The sequence below is a fragment of the Hemiscyllium ocellatum genome, chromosome 7 (assembly GCF_020745735.1).
Source record: "Hemiscyllium ocellatum isolate sHemOce1 chromosome 7, sHemOce1.pat.X.cur, whole genome shotgun sequence".
NCBI classification, from domain to species: domain Eukaryota; kingdom Metazoa; phylum Chordata; class Chondrichthyes; order Orectolobiformes; family Hemiscylliidae; genus Hemiscyllium; species Hemiscyllium ocellatum.
Window position 1 is genome coordinate 43,850,985 of NC_083407.1, and position 24,137 is coordinate 43,875,121.

Below are 24,137 nucleotides of genomic sequence, written 5' to 3' on the forward strand. Positions count from 1 at the left end.
TCAAAGAGAGTGAGTATTATTTGCCACCCCTTCAAGGAATGTTTTTGTTGTCTGAGTCATTTTATTATGCCTGTTTGCCTGACCATATCAGCATTTGATAAAATCGGTTTACTGAATAATATTATCATGCACATAGAATGTAACCAATGATTTGTTATTTATTAATGACTAGATATAGAAACAGATAAACTGGCAGAAGAGAAATTAAAGTCTTTGTCATCAGTCACTCATTTTCTCTAATTAAAACAGTGTACTCCTTAGTGAATTCTGAAGATTAAACTCCAGCACAGAGCATCACCACATGGGAATGCAGGTCATAGATAAGACCATCACACAATAGTGCTGATTCTCCTACTTGTTTTCCGGGACTTGCAAAACTTTAGATGGGAAGTGCAGACTCGCCACGGTGACAAATGGAATTTAAGAATTTACCAAAAGAAAAGTAGAGAAGATTTGGTGAGCACACTAACAATCTCTGAAAAAGTCTGAATTGACCAAAGAAGACGAGTAAAGATAAAGCAACAAATTAGCTGGTCAAAAGCCAAACTAAAATTCAGTCTACTTGCAGATTGCCATCATGAGGGGGTGGGGTGGGGGACAGTGTTGCTACTGGATAGCTGCCAAAGGCCACTTCCCAGCCTTTACTTCCAATGCCTTCCACCTCCCCTCCCCTACCTTCATGGCCCTAACCCGAGCCCCCCACACTTAGCTGTAATATGCCAAAATAGTTTGATTGTTGAGATTAGATAGTTTCTTTGGGATCAATTGAATTATTGTGTCAGTGAATTTATACTGTGGAAGGTATTCAAATGCATTCATTTCAAAGTAACAGAGTCAAATCAGTGCTTTATAAAAGAACTTTGTAATTTGTAGCACAAAGGCTTAATTAACTTCTGTTCTAGCTTGCAGCAGTTATGTGGATCAATTTTTTTTTAAAGTCCAGACAAAAGACAAAGTTAATACAAAACTGCAGGGGCTGAGATCATGTCGTGCTTTAGCAATAATGAAAGTGTCTACATTTTGTGTAAAATCTCCTTTTCTACTCTACTTAGAAAGCCATTTGTTTAAAATGAATTGCAATAGTGGAAAAAGCTGTGTCATTAAAACATGTATTGTGTTCTTCAATTACCATGTTCAATACTACTTCAAAGTTCAGTAAAAGTATCTCATCATCTCTCTATAAACTAAGCCTGTCACAAAACATGTTATTATACACATTCCATTGAATAAAATAACAGCAGAACAGATGCTACTTTCAACAATGCAGAACAGTTATTTAATGGGTATAGTAATAAATTAACTCTTCAAGCTGGCCAACCTACCCTTATTCTCTATGATAGCATCTTGTTGTTTCTTGTTTAATCGTACTTGCAATTTTTAAAACTCCATTTTCCAGGTTTTACTTTGTATTTCAAACTGATCTTTGCATTCTGCTTTTGACACAAGACCTACTTCATTATTATTGAACTGTGATTCAATCCAGTACCTTTTGAATGCTTCAGGTGATTCATTGACTATATTGAGGAAGGAACAAAATGCAGTTACAGCAGCCAGGAAACCTTAAAATGCGAGTAACTCCCATTTCATTTGTATTTAGTCAGTAGAATTTTTTTTAAAACATAACATCTTGTGATGATGACTTGCACTTGAATGCAATGGCCTGTTCTGAAAAATTGCAGCTCAACTATTAAGAGTCCGATCATGGCCACTGTTCCATTTCTTAATCTGCTACACACCATCCTGCTATCCCTTCCCTCCTCAAATTTTGTGAGTTGCTCTCTCCCAAACATTGCTTTCTTGGCCATCCTCTCTCTTCTGGCAACGGCCTCTCTCTTGTACCTTCCAATTGCCAGTAAGCCCCATCCTAAACGTGATTCCGCACCAGTTATCTCCTTCATAGATCTTCAAGGCCTCGTCTTCAGTAAGCTGTCTACACTAGTGAGATTGTGTCCTGCTATTAGCTGTGTCTCAGGCCTCTCCATTCAAGTGCAAGAATCTCATCTCTATTTTGAATGCTGGCATATATTTCTTTCAAATATCTGATATGTGCCACTTTATTTGCTCACTTAATGAGGCAGTAAGGACCTCAGAACAGGATCACATTACTTGAATCTTCTTAAAGCTGATTGTTTGACCATCTCCATTTTAAAAGGAACCAATTTTAAAAATCTTTACTTTCCTTTCTGATATCCGCAAGTGGGAATTCAAATACCATTTTTGGTTGCAACTTTATTTTTCATCTTCAGCTTCTCAAGTGACTTTAGTGTAATAAAAAGTTCAAATTTGAAAATAGTTCTTCACATGTAAAGACAGTGCTATAACATGATTGTGAGGTTCATATAAGTTGACATATATATTCTATTAATATCCTTATTCTGAATATTGTACTATGAAAGAAATGTACTCACATTAAAAGATCCAATTATGACCTTCTTTATTTCTCTGATATACCTTTAGATCAGGACACAGCAAAAAAAATTGCTGTGCAGATGAATAAGATCCTACTTGTCTCTCACAAAAGCATATACATATTTTAATTTTACTGGGTATTAGATTAATCTTTTCTTATATTCTATATTTCATATAGGTCCCAATATACCGATGGTCTCAGTCCATAGCACAAGCAATCCAAACAGTAAGTATATATTCCTAGATCTACACGATCAACTTACTTGGAGCAAATATGCTTATTTGTTTGTCCTTAATTTTAGACAGCTTTTGAATACAGACATTAGACCTTAAAATAGCAAGGACCCCAATTATTATGCAGAACACATAGGTATAGCTAGATCTTGCAGACATCACGGCTTCCTCAGAGACATCTGGTCTTCTCCTTTGTCCCTCTACTTTCTTCTGAAGAAATATTTTTCAATTTTTTTTTGAAGGAGTTGATTAGACTTTGATTAGACTTGGCTCAGTGCCATCTGTGTTTATAAACAAACAGAAATTGATTTGAAAAACAGCTTTTCATTAATGTTTGCCCTTTTAAATGTCAAGAATGTAACCAAGTTTTCTTTTGAAAGCTGCAGAAGCAGTAGGTTAATGTAATCAACTTTTAGTGATCCTAACCTTCCTTTTAAATTTACAGAATGATTGCTTCAATCTTAAAGCTGAACTTATTCCCATGTGTGAGGGGAGTCAGAGAGTAAAATTGTGAAATATTTTCTTGATGTTTATCTTCTATTACCAATCATAAACCAAATTTAAGTTTAATCCTCCATACTATGAGACTGAAATTATTCATTTGCTTTTACTTGACATATGCAAATCTTAATCAGTCTTTGTTTAATAATTATAAAATCATGAAAGGCATGGATAAGATGATTAGTCAAGTTTGTTTCCCTAGGGTAAGGGAGCCCAAAACTAGAGAGCATACATTTAGGGTGTGAGGGGAAAGATATAAAAGGGATCTAAGAGGCTACTTTTTCACACAGATTGGTGGTGCGAGTATGGATTGAACTGCCAGAGGAGGTGGCGGAGGCTAGTACGATATTTAAAAGACATCGGGATGGGTATATGAGTTTAGAGGATATCGGTAAATGCTGGCAAATAGAACTATGTTAATTTAGAATAACTGGTTGGCAAGATCAAGTTAGACCGAAGGGTCTATTTCTATGCTGTATTTCTCTGTAACTCTATGAGATAACATGATACATTTTGCACCAGAAGGCTGCATGGGTTTTAAGTTCCAGACCAAACTATTAAATGTCTAGGTTGATACTTCAAAATATTACTGAGGGGCTATAGTACTATTGGGATTTCATCGTTTATGTGGAACATTTATCCAGTTCTTGCCTCTGGACATATATTGTCAAGTTGAGAATCAATAACTTTTCCGGAGTATTACAGTCACTCAGATAAAAGTGACTGGTTGGTTTTCCATTCAATGTTAATGAAGTGCATTGTCTTGAATAATGAGAACAACATTAGGACATAGAATAACATGAGAGTAATGTGAAACCACAAAGTAATGCACTGGTAAATATAAAATGTGGAAAGTTCATTTCTGGTCTGAATGGTTTTGTTTTTATTAATCTTGGTTACACTAGCATGGGTCAAGTGATTTTCTATTGTGATATTTTACTGTCACTCATAAAAATGTTGTAACCTGAGTAGTGTAATAAAAGTGATGTACCTTGCAATTGTCTCCATATGTTTGGTCACCCTCATGATTGATATTAAAATTACCATGCCTTTTATGATGCCTAAACAAATGTATTTATTTTATTTTTATTATATAGACACCTACATACTGGAAGATAATGCTGTTCTGCATGAATGTATCAAAGGAAAAAGGATCCACAAACCAGAATACAGGGCTGTTCATATTGCTGATTATGGTGAGTGAATTAAGTTTATTTTGTGTTATTTAATTATACAGGAATGATTTATCCAGATCCAGTAATTTGTGGTTTTTCACTTTTGTGGATACTAACTGTCCAAAGAAGATTAAGATCAAAAAGAAAACGGATAAGGTTTCGCAAAAAGTACACTTCTGTACAGGGCTCCAAATTACAGACCACATACCATCTATCAAAAATCCTTAATAAAGTATACTAAACATGAATTTCTATTAAGCCCTCAAAATAAAATCTCAATTTTTCTCAATGTCATAATCCTATTAGATACAATTTAGCTTTTAATAAATCCAGATACCCAGCAAGTAATCAACTGAACCATGCCACAAAATTACACACTTTTTAAACAAATACAAACCTTATTATATATAAATAGAAATAGAAAACCAAGCACCACTAATTTGACGTTAAAACTTGTATTAACCTACACTGAGTTCTAATGTTACTCTTCTACACCCCACCACTACCAATGATCGCCAAGAATTTCCTTACTTTGCAAAATGTTGTAAATTCATTCACTGTTTAAATGATCAACCTAAGGTTGTGTCATAATCCTTCAAAGGAAAGATTTGAAAATAATTAGTGAATTCTGGATTCTGTAGAGGTTCTTCTGTTAACTTTAATGGCTACACAACCATTCACTTTTTCTGTACAAATGGATATTCTTTACAAAGTCAAAACTCTCAGTTGGTTTTGAACCACTGTTCAAACTATAAGTTCTGCTTTTACTTTGTCACAGAAACATTTCCTATTGTTGTTCATGCTGTTCCTCTTTCTTCTTCCCATATCTCTTTCTTCCCTTAATATCTTTTCTCCATCTTTTATTAATTTTTTAACGCTTCATTCACAGTAGAATCCTGACAAACTCAACCTGCATTGGGCAGAGGACAGCCTTTCCTTCTTCCAAGTCTGAATGCCATAATGTTGCATTTATTTTCAGCCTCTGCTTTTATCTCTAACTCCAACTCTCCTTCTAATGCTACTAATTTAATTTTGGTTAATTATTCCAAATAACACAGAATTCCACAGAAAAGAACTTCCTTTAGCAATGACAAGGATATTCTACTGTTAAATTGGTATAGTAAATTACACTGAGATCCTGTTGGTTTCAATTTTAACCAATACTTCAGCGTATATCTCTTGAAATTTCTGCCAAGACAGTCCAATTTTCAGCATGAAAACTTTATTTACTAAAACTCGAGGTTATATATTAGACCATTTGAATTAGGTCTAGGTATTTCGAACAATGGAAACACATAAGCCATAGACTGTACTTCAAATACTTTGAAAAGTTTTAAATCTGGATTTTTTCCACTTCCACTGGGCAGGACAACTAACAAATGGGTGTGCTGACCTCAAACAGACAGGTATTTCACTTCAGTGCTAATATTTGGAGGAATTAATGTATGAAACGTTTCATTATCTATAGATGATGCCATGAACTAAGGATTCAATTGTGTTTTGAATAAAAGGAACAAACTGAATCTGAAGTGGCTGTGTTAGGAGGTGCATATTTTAGTGTGAATGTCATGTAAATAAAAACTTATAAAATCATGAAATAATTAGACTCTTGTTCTAATCTCCAATGCCTGAGTTCATATATTAGAACATGTTAATAGAGAATTGCTGCCTAAAAGTGATGTTTGGAAAAGATTTTAAAAATTGGTAAAAGTCTAAACTTCTGTCAAGCATTAAGGGAAGTGGCAGTTTAAACTGTCGGACATTTTGTGGATAGGATCAGTTAACTCAGTTGGTTGAAGCATGATGCTTAATGAAGGCATGAGTTCAATCCCTGTAGCACTTGAGGTAGTTTTCAGAGCCTCCATCTTCTACTTGCCCTTTTATGGTACCATTAAGACATGACCAACAAAGTTGGACAATGAGTTTGTTACATGATGAGAGAGAGAGAAATTGTTTTGTCAAATGAAAGGCCATCAGTTTGACAACAATGATGATTTGGACCTTCAATTAGAATTTGGTATGTTTCAAAAAACAGATGGGTCCTGATCTTCAGTTTACACATTGTAGTTTAAGTTAAAACTATTTTAACTCAAGTGTAACTGTAAAACAATCTCACAATCTTGTACTGACCCCTAACCCCACCCCCACACATCATAGTATTGTATACAATATTGGTTTTCATTTTAAGGAAGGATGCAAACTGATTGGAAGCAGTTCAGAGAAGGTTTACTCAATTAATATCTGGCATGGGCAGGTTGTCTTATGTTGAAAAGTTGAACAAAGCTGAAAATGTGTTGCTGGTTAAAGTGCAGCAGGTCAGGCAGCATCCAAGGAACAGGAAATTCGACGTTTCGGGCAAAAGCCCTTCATCAGGAAACAGACAAAATTTATGTCTGCTGGAGTTTAGAAGAGTAAGCAGTGATTTGATTGAAACATATAAAGTCCTCAGAGGGCTTTAAAGGATGTTTGTGGGCATCATGTTTCCTCATACGGTTGAATCTAGAACTAGGGATCACTGTTCAAAAATAATGGGTTGCACCTTTTAAAACAGAAATGAGGAGAAGTATTTTATCTCAAAGGATCATAATTTTGGAGCTCTTATCCTCAAAAGGCAGTGGATGCAGAGTCCTTGAATGTTTTTTAGGCAGAGGTGGATAGATCCTTGGGAAGTGAGGGGATGAAAGGTTAATGGGGGTTCATGGGAATGTAGAATTGAAGTTACATCCACATCAGCCAGGATCTCAGCAAACAATGGAGCTGGCTTAAGGTTGTCACATACCCTATTCTTGCATCATACACTCTGTACCATCATGCCTGTCTTGTGATGGCTTCCAGTAACTGATAAAAACACTTCATCCCGGCCACCCCGCCAAACCCACCCCCTCGCTAATCCCTGCGACATCCAATACTTGGCCAACATGCCACGATACCTGAAACTCACCCCCACCTCCACAGTTGGTGGATACCTCATCGTTCCATCACCCATGTGCTGCCATCCAACTCACTCCCCTACTTTTATTAAACACTTGCTGTTTTTTGGTAATGTTTTAAAGTGACTTTGGGACCTTTGTTTACTTAGTATAACATGGCAATTAAATGTTGTAAAAAGGGAACCTGGCTAGTACAAAAATTCACTTTGATGTTCTTTGCATGGATTACTATACTGTCTGTTCATATTCATTCTATATTGCAAGTCAGACCAGAAAAATCATAGTAAAATAAAGAGGTAACTTCTTTTGTCTTACCTGGGTCTGAAATAGAAATTCTGACCCAGATCAGAAGTTTAGGACACTTTCATTCTCTTAAAGAACATATCATGATTCCTAGCAGGTTAACCCATTCAATTTCAGAATGGCTGGATGAATCATATTCTTGATTCATTGGGTTGTTCCAAAGTGTTCCATTTGGACAAAGTCCTGGCCCTAACTAGTGTCTGGTTCTCAAAGATGGACATTCTGTTGAACTAGTTAACTGCTGGCCAAAACAATCCTGACATTACTGATCATTTTCCTCAGCCTTGTTGGAACAAATGAAAATTCTGAATTCACTTGAAGAACAGAATACTCAATGATTTCCAGATTTTAAAATAATACAGTTACTGACATCAGTTAAGGACAGGCTGAATGAAGAATAAAACATTGAGTTTTTTGAGGAAGTAACAAAGAGGACAGAAGAGAGCAGAGCGGTAGATGTAATCTATACGGACTTCAGTTAGGCATTTGACAAGGTTCCCCACGGGAGACTGATTAGCAAGGTTAGATCTCACGGAATACAAGGAGAACTAGCCATTTGGATACAGAACTGGCTCAAAAGTAGAAGACAGAGGGTGGTGGGTGTGACCAGTGGAATACCACAAGGATCGATACTGGGTCCTCTACTTTTGTCATTTACATAAATGATTTGGATACAAGCATAAGAGGTTCTGTTAGTAAGTTTGCAGATGATAGGGTGGCACGGTGGCTCAGTGGTTAGCACTGCTGCCTCACAGCACGAGGGTCCCAGGTTCGATTCCAGCCTTGGGCGACTGTAAGTGTGGAGTTTGAACATTCTCCCCGTGTCTGCGTGGGTTTCCGCCAGTTGCTCCGGTTTCCTCCCACAGTCCAAAGATATGCAGGTCAGGTGAATTAGCCATGCTAAATTGCCCATAGTGTTAGGTGCATTAGCAGAGGTGGGTAGGTTACTCTTCAGAGGGTCGGTGTGGACTTGTTGGGTCGAAGGGCCTGTTTCCACACTGTAGGGAATCAAATAATCATGATACCAAAATTGTAGGTGTAGTGGACAGTGAAGAGGGTTATCTCAGATTACAACAGGATCTTGACCAGATGGGCCAATGGGCTGAGAAGTGGCAGATGGAATTTAATTCAAATAAATGTGAGGTGCTGCATTTTGGGAAAGCAAATATTAGCAGGACTTTTACACTTAATGATAAGGTCCTAGGGAGTGTTGCTGAACAAAGAGACCTTGGAGTGCAGGCTCATAGCTCCTTGAAAGTGGAATCGCAGGTAGATAGGATAGTGAAGAAGGCGTTTGGTATGCTTTCCTTTGTTGGTCAGAGTATAGGAGTTGGGAGGTCATGTTGAGGCTGTACAGGACATTGGTTCGGCCACTGTTGGAATATTGCGTGCAGTTCTGGTCTCCTTCCTATCAGAAAGATGTTGTGAAACTTGAAAGGGTTCAGAAAAGGTTTACAAGGATGTTGTCAGGGTTGGAGGATTTGAGCTACAGGGAGAGGCTGAACAGGCTGGGGCTGTTGCCCTGGAGCGTCAGTGGCTGAGGGGTGACCATACAGGAGTTTACAAAATTATGAGGGGCATGAATAGGGTAAATAGGCAAAGTCTTTTCTCAGGGGTCAGGGAGTCCAGAACCAGAGGGCATAGTTTTAGAGTGAGAGGGGAAAGATATAAAAGAGACTTACGGGCAATTTTTTCATGCAAAGGGTGATACGTGTATGGAATGAGCTGCCAGACGATGTGGTGGAGGCTGGTACAATTGCAACATTTAAGAGGCATTTGGATGAGTATATGAATAGGAAGGGTTTGGAGGGATATGGGCCAGGTGCTGGTAGGTGGAACTAGATTGGCTTGGGATATCTGGTCGGCATGGAACGGTTAGACCGAAGGGTCTCTTTCCATGCTGTACATCTTTATGACTCTATGATCTGTAATAGCTGGAGAAAGAATTTGAACCAATGGTAAAAGGTGAATTCTTTCCAGGAATGCCCAAGAAACACTTAATAGGTGTGCCAAGAGTGCTTTGAAATAACCTTATACAGTGAAATGCTGAAAGTGAAAAGGTAAGGTCTTTGAAATGACACATGATATGGGAAGTTCTGAATTTGACAACAAAAATAACATTGACTCTCAACTAATTATCCTGCTCACAAAAACCTTTGGAGCTGTGATGAATGTGCTGGTCCCAGGGGCTTTCTTAATTGTGCAAACACTTACATTAAAATAGTGACCACACGTTAAAAGTGCTTCATTGGCTATGAGCACCTTGAAACATCCAGTGGTAATCAAAGGTATTATATAAATCGGATCATGGACGCAACTCATCAATATGTAGAAGTCATTCTCTAACATACTAATTCCTTGCAAGGTGAGGATCAACACAAGATTAAAGAATACAGTTGCACTACATGCTTTAGCTTTGGTCCATGTAATTTGGAGAGAGTTGGTATTAGGTGGTGATATTATGCTTTCATCAAAAAGCTGTATTCTTCTTAGCAATTTGGCAAGGTCTTCATGAAATGGAATATACAGCATATCAGTAACTTAAGCTTTGATGTACATTAAGCATAATATTCGTGGACCAAAATGGCACTTTGGTCCTTTTGTTCCTGGGATTGAGATTGCAAATTTTCTTTGAATCTGTTCCAGATTAATTGAAGGAGATTGACGACTACGATCAGACAACATATCCATTATCATTACGTAATGCAACCCCCAAGATTGCAGAAGATCAACATGAAATGTAGTCTTTTTCATCTCCAATCCCAATGTTCCCATGTAAATAAAAGGGCAGAACAAAGGTACCCCCTTATCTGAACTACCTGGCTTTGCCTAGAATTTCCACAGAGGCCACATTGATCTCTTCCCATAACTTTGGCAGAAGATCAGCAGAAACATTATGGAAACAGCGTTAATAGCTATTTGCACAATTTCTCTGGGGTTTTCAGTATTGTTATAACGTATGTCAGTCTATACTTTCATGAATCATGCACATTGGAATATGGTTCCTGGGATCAATTTGTATTCGCATAGAATAGTGCTCCATTCCCCGAGCCACTTCTGCAAAATCTATCAGTAATTTGGCAATATCATTCCGAGAGGCCATAAGGATGGTTTGCATACAAAATGAAAATCTGTCACTGTCGTTTAACAGAGGCTCCACTTTTAGGGTTGGGGTTAAGGAATGTTTGGATAGACTGGGGTTTATTCTCCAAAGAATTTGCTTTCAGCTTAACCTTAGATTGCTTGTGATAATAAGCAGAAGTATTCTATTCATTGTTGTGACTTCAAATACAAAATGAAGCAAAAATTATCCACTTTAAAGAAATGAAGTGGAGAGTGAGAACAAAAATCAATTCGCAGCAATTGTCTCATTTGAAGCCTTTAAAATATGTGACATGGCAGAAAGTGAACAGAAGAAAACAAAAGTGTAACAGATGCCAGAACAATTGACTGGAAGGGCAGATATATCAGTTGTTCTGTAGATTATCTTTGTACTATTTTCTTGTTGATAATTATCATTCTCATTGTTTGAAACATGTCTGTTTTGAAGCAATTTCCATTGTGAGCACCTATTTAAATTGGTGTTAATTGTGGCTAATTGTTAATTACTGATTCATTTATATCACATCCAGAATTTATGTAATTTCTCATACATATTAACCCATCTTGCACAGTACCTATATTTTGTTATGTCTGTTTTATGAAACTGATTTGTTTTACTTTTATTTTCTTATTCCACTGGAATTGTTTTTTTGCATTTTAGAATGCCTTTCCACAACAGTCAGTAATTCTGACTAATACTGCAAAGCCCATTGGTCCTGTCACCATTCCTGCAATAGTACTGAGTCATATACTCCAGAACTAGACATTTCCCTAGCCAAGCTATTCCAATACAGCTTCAACACTGACTTCTATCCAACAATGTGAAAAGTATGTCTTGTGCACACAAAGCAGGACAAACCCAACCCAGTCAATTACCACTCCATCAGTCTACTTTACATATATACATGCAGCACAGAAAGGTCCTTTGATCCATCGAGTCTGCACCAAAATAACTACCACTAAAGCTGCACTAATCCCAATTTCCTTAACTTGTCCCATATCCTTGAATATTATGATATTTCTGGTGCACATCTAAATATTTTTTAAAGATTGTAAGGCTTCTGGCCTCTATTACCTTCCCAGGCAGTGCATTCCAGATTCCCATCATATGCAGAATGAAAATACTTTTCACAAATCTCTGAATCTCCTGCCCTTTAGCCTAAAACTATACCTCAGCCTCTGCCTCATTAACCCTTCAACGAAGGGGAACAATTATTCTCTATTCACCTTGTCCTTACCCCTCAATCTTATACACCTCAATCATGTCTCTCCCCTTCCACCCTTTCTACTCTTAAGAAAATAATCAAAGCCTATTTAGTCTCTCCTTATAGCTCAATTTCTCCATCACAGGAAATACCCTGGTGAACATCCTCTGTACCCCCTCTCATGCTATTGCATTCTTCTTGTAGTGAGGTGACCAGAACTGTACACGTAACTCCAGCTGTGGCCTGACCAACACTCTGTACAACTCTAACACTACCTCATTTCGCTTGACCCTATGCCACAACTATCCTATTCAAATGCTCTGTCAACTTCACAGATTGATGAATAATTATCCCAAGACCCCTCTGTTCCTAAACTACCCAGTTCCATTCATTAAATATTCCCTCATGCTGTTTCTTCTTCCAAAATGCATCAGCTTGCACTTGTCAGGGTTAACTACCATCTGTCACTGATCTGCCTATCTGACCAACCCATCTGTATCTTCCTCCAACCTACAGTTTTTGCTAGGGATTATTCTTTGCAATTAACCACTCTACCAATCTTGGTGTCATCTGAAAACTTGCTTGACATTCCTCTGCATTTTCATCTCTATTAATTAACAAACAATAAGGGTCCCAATACTGATCCACTGGACACCAGCCTCCAGCCACTCAAACAGCCTTCTATCACTACTCTTTGCGCCCCATTACTAAGCCAGTTTCTGATCCATCTCATCAAGTTTCCCTAAATTCCTTAAACCTACTTCATCAGTCTCCCATGTGGGACGTTGTCAAAAGCTTTGCTAAAATCCATAAAAGATTCTAATAAAGTTAAGCATGACCTCCCTCTGACAAAGCTATGCTGACTATCTGTAATTAACACATGCCTTTCCAAGTAAGAATTAATTTGTTGCTTCAGAATGTTCTCCAGTGGTTTCCCTATCACAGATGTGGGACTCACCAGTCTGTAATTTCCATGTTCATCTCTGCCACCCTTCTTAAAAACCGGAATGACATTAGCCATCCTCCAATCCTCTAGCACTTCCCCGTGGCCAGAGAGGAATTAAACATTTCTGTCAGAGCCTCTGAAATTTTCTGCCGCACTTCCCACAGCAGCCTGAGATGCAATTCATCTAGGCGAAGGGATTTGTCAGTTTTTAACTCCAACAAAACCTCCAATACTCCCCCATTTCCTATGTCAAAGATCTTCACGGTTTGTTTTCCTGAATTCCAAATCTATGTTCTCCTTTTCCAGAATGAAGACCAAAACCAAAGAGAAGTATTTATGCAATACTCTACCAATATCCTGCCACTTTACACACAGGTTGTCCCTTGGTCCCTAATGGGCCCTACTCTTTCCCTGGTTGATCACTTCCCTTCAATGTATTTATAAAATATTTTAGGATTCTCCCTAATCCTGTTCACAAGTCTTTATTTATGTCTTTTTTGCTCTTCTGATTGCTTTCTTAAGTTCGGTCCTGCACTTTCTGTATTCCTCTGGGGCAGCAGCTGAATTGCTGCCTTTGAACTTGCTACTCCTCTTCCTCATGCAGTCCAGAATTGTCCTAGACATATAGGGTTCTCTGAACTAATTGCTCCTACAATTCCTTCGAAAGGGCACATGTTAGAGCTGAACTCTTCCAGCTCCTTTTTGAATGCCACCCTCTATCAGTACAGTGTGGAACAAGTAATCAACAGAGCTGTCAAGCAACATTTGCTCAGCAATAATCTGCTCAGGCCTCGTTTGAGATTCACAAGAGCCACTTCAATCATAGGCAAAAGAGAAAGATTTCAGAGATAAGGAGAGAGTGATTGCCCTTGACATCAGGGCCACTTTTGAATGTGGCATCAAGAACCCCCAGCATAAACTGGAGTCAATGGAAATCATGATGAAAATCTACTGCAGGTTAGAGTCATACTTGACTCAAACGAAGATGGTTGTGGTTATTTGAGGTCAGTCATCTCTGTGGGGTTCCTCAGGGTAGTATCCTAGACCCAACCATCTTCAGCTGCTTCATCAATGACCTACCCACCATCATCAAGTCAAAAGTGGGGATGTTTGCTGATAATTGCAGAATGTTCAGCATGACTCCTCAGATGCTGAAGCAATTCAAGTCCAAATACAACAGGATTGAGACAACATCAAGGCTTAGGCTAACAAGTGGCAAGTAAATCCTGACCACACAAATACCAAGCAATGATCACTTTCAACAACAGAGAATCTAACCATCATCCCTTGACATTCAGTGATGTTACCAATGCAGCATTCTTTACTATCAACTGAATTTACAACTGACCAGAAACTGAACGAGATGAGCCAGATAAATACTGTAACTACAAGAACAAATCAGAGGCTAGGAGTACTGTGGCGAGTAACTCACCTCCTGACTCCCCAAAGCTTGTCCTCCATCTACAGGATGTATGTCAAGAATGTGATGAAATACTCCCTACTTGCCCGGATGAGTGTAGTCCCATCAACACAAAAGAAGAGTGACACCATTCAGGAAAAAGTAGCCTGCTTAATTGGCACTACATCCACAAGCATCCACTCCCTCTTCCACCAACTCTCAATAGCAGCAGAAGTGGCAGATGGACTTTAATTCAGATAAATGCGAGGTGCTGCATTTTGGGAAAGCAAATCTTCGCAGGACTTTTACACTTAATGGTAAGGCCCTATGGAGTGTTGCTGAACAAAGAGACCTTGGAATGCAGGTTCATAGCTTCTTGAAAGTAGAGTCACAGTTAGATAGGATAGTGAAGAAGGTGTTTGGTATGCTTTCTTTTATTGGTCAGAGTATTGAGTACAGGAGTTGGGAGGTCATGCTGCAGCTCTACATGACCACTGTTGGAATATTGTATGCAATTCTGGTCTCCTACCTATCGGAAAGATGTTGTGAAACTTGAAAGGGTTCAGAAAAGATTTACAAGAATGTTGCCAGGGTTGGAGGATTTGAGCTATAGGGAGAGGCTGTACAGGTTGGGGATGTTTTCCCTGGAGTGTTGGAGGCTGCGGGCTGGAACGTGTATGGAACGAGCTGCCAGAGGTAGTGGTGGAGGCTGGTAAAATTGCAACATTTAAGAGGCATTTGGATGGGTATATGAATAGGAAGGGTTTGGAGGGATATGGACTGGATGCTGGTAGGTGGGACTAGATTGGCACAGACGGGTTGGACCAAAGGGTCTGTTTTCATGCTGTACATCTCTTGACACTCCAAACATTCACCAAAGATCCTCAGACAGCATCTTCCAAAACCACGACCACTTCCACCTCGAAGGTGAAGGACAGCAGATAAATGGGAACACCACCACCTTCAAGTTCCTTTCCAATCCACTCACCGTCCTGACTTGGAAATATATCACCATTCCTTCACTGTCACTGGGTCAAAATCCTGGAATTCCTTCACTAAATCTTGTTACAGTATTTATATGGCTCATCTAGTTCAGTTTCTGGTCAATGGTAAATCCAGTTGATAGTGAAGAATACTGTATTGGTAACATCACTGAATGTCAAGGCATTGTGGGTCAACCCACAACAAATGGACTGCAACAGTTCAAAAAGGCAGCTCACCAGCACTTTCTCAAGGGCAACCAAGAATGGGCAATAAACACTGGCCAGCCAGTGAAGTCCACATCCCACAAGTGAGTTTTGTAAAAAAAAGCTATGTTGCTAGGTCTGTATGAAGTCTGTCCCATTTAGCATGGGGATAGTGTCACACAACAAGATGGAGGTTATTCTCAACATGAAGATGGGACTTTGTCTCCACAAGGACTGTGCAGCGATCACTCTCACTGATCTATCATAAACAAATGCATCTGCAACTGGCAAATTGGTAAGGATAGGTTCAAGTATGTCTTTTTCCTCCTGTTGGTGCCCTCACCACTTGGTGCAAACCCAGTTTGGCACCTATACCCTTTAGGACCCAACCAAGTCTATTAGTAGTGTTGCTGCTGAGCCATTCTGACCTTTGGACAATAAAATCCGCCACCCAAATTACACTTTTCACCTTTGCCATCCTCAGCACTTCCTTCAAGTGTTGTTTAACATGGTGGAGTACTGATTTGTCAGCAGAGGGATGACAGTACGTGGTAATCAGCAGGAGGTTGATTGATTCAATGAAATGCTTGAGAGGCAATTTCAGAAGAAACTTGAGAGTCACCATATTGCTATGGGTCTGGAGTCACATTTTGGCCAAACCAGCTCCCCAGAACATGATCTGAATTTCTGTATTAAAAGATATATTGTACTCCAGCACAATTGCAACCTCATGGTTTGCCATATCTCCCAAACAACCATGAACATCAAGCCAGGAGATCAAATCTAGTTCAATAATGAGTGCAAGAGGGCATACCAGGAGCTGTACCCAAGCATACCTAAAAATGAAGAATCAACCTGGTGAAGCTACCAAACAGGATGACTTGCATTTCAAAAAGCATAAGTAGCAAGTGATAGGCAGAGTTAAGTGAGCCCACAACCAACAGGTCAGATCTAAAATGTACAGTCCTACAACATCCAGTTGTGAATGGTGGACAACAATTAAACAGTGGCTCCACAAATATCCCCATTCTCAATGGCAGAAGAGCCCAATGCACCGGTGCAAAAGATAAGATGCACTGCAGAAATTCACCAAAGATCCTAAGTTAACACCCTCCAAACCCATGATGACTTCTATTTAGAAAGACAAGGGCAGCAGATACACGGGAACACCACCACTTTCAGGTTCCGTTCCAAGCCACTGACCAACCAGACTTGAAATATATCACCATTCCTTCACTATAGTACTGTAGTTGGGTCAAAACCACCGAACTCCCTCCTTGGTAGCATTGTAGATCTTCCCTACACAAAATGGACTGAAATAGTTCAGGAATGCAGCTTTATCACCTCCACAAGAACAACTAGGAATGGGCAATAAATGCAGGCAGAATCAATAACACCCAAATCTCACCAAATAATAAATAGTTAACTTATGTAGAATGTTATAGTTTGACAGAAATAGCAAATAATCATGACAGCTAACAGACCAGATTGTCTGCAACGAAAAGGTATAGTGCTTAATCATGTTTGCAAGATGGATATGGTCACATATAACATTGAAAAAAAGCTTCACTACTTTGTACCCTCTGTTCTTTCAAGAAGGGACCAGAACAGCATCCTAAATGACCCTGTTTCTTAAATGAAATGAACACTTTTCGTCCCAAAACAAATTGCTGGCACTACACTTGGCACTTTTGTCATTCAAGAATGCCCCATCTTTTGTCATTTGGCTTTTGATGCATATCTGAGTTTAGCTTCAAGGCTAATCTAGGAGAAGGCAAAGTCAAGAACTCTCAAAGTGTAGACTTTTATAGAATTTTATTTATTGCATCTTAACATTATATACTGTGTAACATAATTTGAAAAATCAGGTTCTGGTATCTTATTGTTACTTTTTTTTAAAAAAAGACTGGTCACCTACATCTGCTTCTCCCTTGATTCTAACTGAATTCTGCCTGCACTGAGCTGTTTAGCCCCATGACATCATTGTGAGGTCGTGTCAGGGTCTGAGAGACTTTACAAATACCCCTTCCCAGGTTTTGTTTCCCCTCCCCCAACCCTGTCATAAACATTGATCTTTTACACATTCTTACTTGAGTAACTTAGATACCCTTTTTACAGTATTTATACACATTTTTTGCCTTTTTCCTCTCTCACCCTCCCTCAGTCTCTGAATTGATTCATCATTACTGGCAATAGGTGGATACAGAGAGTCAAATCAAGTGTAGAAACACTTGAGATAAAATTGGTGAACTGTAAAGCTGGTGTTGTCTAATCAGTGATTTAATCAATCTGGTGGCCTGATGTCCTGAATGGATGTTACTTGCTGAAGGGTCTTAGGTTGAATGAACTGCAGGAATGTATGGGCAAATTAAAATCTCTTCTTATCCTTCCTCTGAAACATTTGGATCAGGTGATGGTATTACTTCTCTGAGAAGAGTGGTGTGGTTCATCCATTTGTAATTGTTCCCTGTTTAAAGAAATTTGTCCCATTGCTGTATTGACCTGTTCCTCGGGGTTTTGTTCCAAAGCATGACCTACCAATCGACTTGGAAATGATTTGGTTCAATGCTGGTAATGCTCTTGAGACTGCAGCACATCTTAAAAATTGAGCTGTTTTCCTACAATAAGCACATAGTTGCAGTAAGGCTGGAAAGTTTTGACTTTGCTAATATGGAGTCTTGGAAATACACCTTTGACAAAATACAGTAGCATTAGTGTGTTTAGGACTACAAGTTATCACATAGTATATATTTCTAAGAGGTCCATCTTCTCACGTTGCAGTATGAACTTTTGTTGTATATTGTTACATGGTCACTTTTCTAAACTCTGTATCCACTGTATTTGGACTCTTCCTAAAATTCAATCCCCATTTCATTTATGAAATTGAGTGATTGATTTATCAAAGAGACCAGTGAGAATTCTGTCGCAAATGAGCTCCATTTGGTATGTTTCCCTAGTTGCATGCTTCAGGAGTACATACAAATAATTAATGAAACTATTGACAAACTCTCTTGGAAGTTGGTATCAGCAACTGAAGTGTGATTTTGTCAGTGTCTAATTTGTTCTTGAAGTGAAATATTGATTTGAGGCTTTCAAATGTGATTTGTTTCTCATTGATCTTGTCAATGTACCACAATCTGACATTCTTTCCATGTAGTAGTGAGGTGTGCTAACTTGTTCTGCTTTTGATTTAGTGTTCAGTGCTGAAGCTTTTTGAAATGTTAAGAACTGTACTTTCCACACTTGCCAACAAATGGATCTTATATCTGAAATTTCTCAGATGGAAAGATTGATACCAGTGAGCACTGTTGATAGACACTTGAGAGGGTTGATCAATTTCTTAAAAATCACACAACACCAGGTTATAGTCCAACAGGTTTAATTGGAAGCACACTAGCTTTCGGAGTGACGCTCCTTCATCAGGTGGTATTGGACGGCTCAATCCTAACACACAGAATTTATAGCAAAAATTTACAGTGTGATGTAACTGAAATTATACATTGAAAAATTGACTGTAAATTTTTGCTATAAATTCTGTGTTACGATCGAGCCCTTCACTATCACCTGATGAAGGAGCGTTGCTCCCAATTAAACCTGTTGGACTATAACCTGGTGTTGTGTGATTTTTAACTTTGTACACCCCAGTCCAACACCGGCATCTCCAAATCATGATCATTTTCTTGGTTTTAAAGGTGATTCTTAGGATTTGGGTAATCTTATGTTGCAATCAAATTGTTATTGTGTGGTATTCTTTGTTGTTTATAGTCGTAAAAATTGTTATTGCAATACTAAAACTGCAAACAGTTTGAGTTTCTGCTGTTTTAAATGCTGTTTTCTGTGTAAGGTTTGGTTTGCTTCACCAAAATGCCATCTGCACAGAAATAAATGATGAGTGAATGAATGAATCTTTTTCCTAGCTGGTTGAACTATTTTCAATGGTCTGTGGGAAAAGTTTTCTCAAAATGGCATCAATCAATAAGATTCTGTTGTTATTTGTGGCTGCATCAAAGATGCTGCTGTCATGTCGTTCATGCTAAGGTTTTTCTGTAGTTGAGATTTCCATGTTGAATTTGACAGATTAGAATCACACTCTTTGTTGCAATTTTAAATAGATAACCACAGTAAAACTTTGAAATTACTAAATTAGGCTTGTGTTTCTCAGGCAAAGCATTAAAATAATTAAGATTTAATTAATTTTACTGAAATAGCACTGAAACATTGAATTTAAAATTCTTCCTCCGATTTTTTTTCAATTGATCATTGTACCTTAAGCTTGTTATTGAAGAAATTTCTTAACTTGCTTTTTTGACACGTTTTTCATCAAGTGCTCAAGCTGCTAAATGGCTGTTGAGTTCACAAGGTCTGTTTCCCAAGGTCTTTTTTAAAGACTTTCATTGAAAGCTTTGAGTCTACTCTGGTTGTCTGGTATTCAACCTATTTTCTGGATTGCTTGATTTGGATTTATCCCATTGGCTACTGGTGGCTTTTATTGAATTCATTTTTATTTCCCTTACAGTTTTGTTTGCTGTAAAGAAAAAGCTTTCATCAATTGACAGTTGCTTTGGTGGATTCTCTGCAGAAGTCTTCTGTTCAGAGATTCTTCCTTTATGTAGAAGCTCTATGACCTTCCTGTCTGCTCATTGGACTTAAGGTTTTACTGATGGGCTTCTTTTGGAAAAGTCATTTTTCTGAGATTATTTCTTCTCCAGATGATTTTGTGTCTGTTTCCAGTTATTCACAACAACCCTGATTTTATAGGTGCTGGATACCATCACTATTTTTCATCATATAGTTTTCAAGTAAAGCCTGTGTTTAGCTTCAAGACTGATCTAGGAGAAGGCAAAGTCAAGAACTCTCTTAAAATGTAGACTTTCATACAATTATATTTATTGCATGTTAATTGTGGCTCAATGGTTAGGACTGCTGCCTCACAGCACCAGGTACCTGGATTTGATTCCAGCCTCGGATGGCTGTGTGAAGTTTGCACATTTTCCCCGTGCCTGGGTGGATTTCCTCTGGGTTCTCCAATTTCCTTCCACACTCCAATGTTGTGCAGATTAGGTGGTTCGGCCATGTTAAATTGCCCATATTATCCAGGGGTATGCTAGTTAGGTGGATTCTCAGGAATAGATGCTGCCTGGCCTGCTGTGCTTTGACCAGCAACACATTTGCAGCTGTGATCTCCAGCATCTGCAGACCTCATTTTTTACTTAGTTAGGTGGATTACCCATGGTAAATGCAGGATTACAGGGATGGGATGAGTCTGGATAGGATGATCTTTGGAGGGGTGTTGTAGGCTGAATGGCCTGCTCCCACACTGCAGGGATTCTATGATATGGGGATTCTATGAACATAATATACAATATTCCGTAATCTGAACGACCAGGTTCTGATCTTATTGTTGCATTTTTTAAATGTTTGACATCCACATCTCCATCATCCTTGATTCTAATTGAATTCTGTCCCCACTGAGCTATTTCTGCTCTGTAGAAGCAGCTCTATGACATCATTATAAGATTGCTCCAGGATCTTAGTACCCTGCACAACAGGCCACACAACATTAAATCACAAGCTACATTCCCCCACCACTATAGGGATTTGTTCGAACATTCTTGGTCAATCTGTTTCCACAATGCACTATTTGAAATGTAGAATTCACCATTACCTTGGGGACAATGCTAATATGTGAATATGTTCATAAAATTTCTTAGTATAAAATTGTTACAGTCACACTGTAGTCACATCAGTTTATGTCAAATCTGTTTTCATCACAGTTGACTCCACCTTCTCCCATGAAAGACTCTTCCTTTTACCTTTCAACACAGAAGTGAAACTTGTCAGATTTACACTCTCTGTCCTTTCACATGGCATAGGAAAATCATATCTTTGCTCCTGCAGATTTTTGTAATTTTTCAAGCATCTGGGAAAAATAATAACAAAGGCTCAAATTGGATCCTTGCAGGATTGCCTTCCCCATTAATTTTCAATTAACATTGACTCATTAAGAATTTTGTTGAAGGAACAGAGAGGATGCTGATAATGATTTTCTACTTAGTTTCTTAATTTCCTGATTCGACAGCGAATAGTGCAACTGTCTGAAGGTGAGCAGGCACTGGCAGGCTCCTCTCCACCTGCTTGGATGTGTGTGCAATCAAAAACCACTCTCCGAAAAAATTCTTTCCTTTCTACCACCCCCTCTTGCCTTTGATGTTGAAGCACCTATTCAGTTACTTACCATTTACTGTTGCTCCTCTCAAGCTAGAAGGTCTCCGAGGTTATTCTCCAAGGTTGCTAGCCCATTCCTAATTTGTTTCCAGGTCAATTTAGTGGGTGCCTCCACAAAAACTTCAACAGTGACAGTTTCTCCAGAGGCAGGTTCAGTCCCAGCACTTGTTTCACATCCATAAGTTGAAGTGTATCATGCAATTCTACGGAGATAATATTGTTATATACAAATTCAAATTACCAAAGATGCCCATTTTCATTAGCTTTTAAATATTATTCCAAGTTATGAGTTGCACTGGAAAACTATAATGTATACTTTGATCTCTTAACTGTGTTCACCTGTTTAGATGGACATATGTTTAAACATACAATGATATCTGACAGGAATTAGTCAGAATTGAATTGTCTAAAATTAATTGAAAATGCATGTTTCCAATATTACATCCAATGACCACTAATATACATTTCCAGTCATACAGAGAGGTTTCCTTAAGTGCACTATTTGTGCCAAAATCAAAAATCCATTTGTAGTGGTATAGTCTTTTGAGTCAGTTGCAAAAAGGAGACTCTAGCAAAAGCTTTCTATTTATTACTTTCTTACCAGGAATTTAGCTTTATCATGATTTTATATTTTAATTCAAAATCATGAATAATACATTCAGTTTTCTGGGAAATATCATGACTCACTATAATTTAAGTTTGTATAGTCCACAAATATACAAAATTAAATAACCCTTCATCTGAAAATTGCCATTTCCTCCAAAACAAGGGAATCTAGCAGATGAATTATATAGTTTCATGTCTGTACTAATTCCATACTTTGACAATTAGCCAATTGTAATTTACAAACAGATAGTAAAAGCTGGATGAGTAAACAAACATCTCACCCCATCAAATTCTTTGATAGGCAGTAATCTATAATTGCCATAGACATCTGTTGTTCTTACTGCACCATTTTTTTGACATGCAATTGCAAATTCAGTTGTATTTATGTTTCAATGCATCCATAAAATAATTTATGGGAGAGACTTCTCAGTGTAACTGCATTTTATTTAAAAAGCAATATTGAATGTGGAGTTCAGTGACGACCAACAAACCAAAAGCAGGATAGTGTTTCTCTGTACAACATATCCTATAATTTCACTACTCGGGGTGGGAAGGCTTACAAAATGACAAATGGCAACAATAATAATATCTGTAAATAACAAATAATATTTGATATTAAGCCAAAAAAGTTTGGAAACCCTATTATGTACATTCCTAGTATATTCAAAATATTAGGAGAAAGCTCTTCCTGATGAAGGGCTTATGACCAAAACATTGATTCTTCTGCTCCTTGGATGCTGCCTGACCTGTTGTGCTTTTCCAGCAACTCATTCTCAACTCTGTTCAAAATATAAGCCGAAGAACTAAACCACAATCATTTGCTGACAACATATAAACACACAAACTAGGTATTAGGAACGGGATGAGACCATTCAGCCCCTCCTAGATTCACCATTCAATAAGATCATGGATAATCTGATTATGCTTCAACTCTATACTCCTTCCTTTCCCCAAAAGCAATTGACTCTCCTGTTTATCAATTATCCATCTATGCCTGCATTAAAACTATTCAATATGCTGCCTTTTCTGCCTGAAGAAGAGAATGAACCTTTCTGAAAAAAGGGTCTCTCTGAAATGGGAGGCTCCTTACTCCAGTCTTTCCCACAAGGTGATACATCCTCTCAACATCCATCCTATCAAATTCCCTCAGGATCTTACATGTTTTAAAAAAGATCATCTGTCATTCTTCCAAAATCCACTGAATATGGTCCACACCTGTAGGACTTTTCCTTATAAGAAAATTTATTCACCCCAAATAACAATCGAATGAATGACCTCTGAATCGCTTCTAATGCGTTAACATCATTTTCTTAATTAAAGAGCTCAAAATTGTACACAGTACTTCAGACATGGTCTGACCAACACACTACACTATTGTATAAGGATAATGGGTCTCAAAGTGTCAATGTGCACGTAACATCAGCTACATCCATTCTACTGATGTCACACTGAATCTCTGGTGGAGACACAAAGTTCCACTCCAGCTTTCAGATGTATCTGTACCAGCTTCCAACAGTTTGAGTAATTATGCCTGATGAAGTGAAGTTGTAATTATTGCTATAATACAATAAACATTCAGGAAATATAAACAAGAGCAACTATAAAAACAGTAGAAAAACATGCTTAACACTTTAAAGGCAAAACTTCATTCAAAAGCTGTTTAAAAGTACTCAGGCAAGAGTGTGGGCTAAGTAAAGAGAGAAAAAAAGCTTTTCATTCGTTCTTGGAAAATTCAGAGTTCTTGGCAAAGGAGGCTCTAAACAAAGAAATTAAGGCTTCAGGAGGAAGAATTAGAGATCTCCAAAGGAGATAATTTTTGGGGAAATTGTACAAATACTGGAAAGAAAAAGCAAGGGAGCATGCAAGACAGTTCTCATTTCTCACAACAAGCCTTGTCAACATAGGCTCTGCAAGG

The 24,137-nt window shown here is 38.2% G+C and overlaps 1 protein-coding gene across 2 annotated transcripts in view; it reads left to right on the forward strand.

The window, feature by feature from the left end:
* Positions 1–24,137, forward strand: part of LOC132817060 (inactive dipeptidyl peptidase 10-like) — a 924,305-nt gene that overhangs the window by 846,889 nt on the left and 53,279 nt on the right. For both annotated transcript variants that reach the window (XM_060827148.1, XM_060827149.1), the window contains 2 exons: positions 2,588–2,635; positions 4,242–4,340. In XM_060827148.1, the coding sequence (XP_060683131.1) occupies positions 2,588–2,635; positions 4,242–4,340 (147 nt within the window). The remainder of the gene's footprint in view (positions 1–2,587; positions 2,636–4,241; positions 4,341–24,137) is intronic.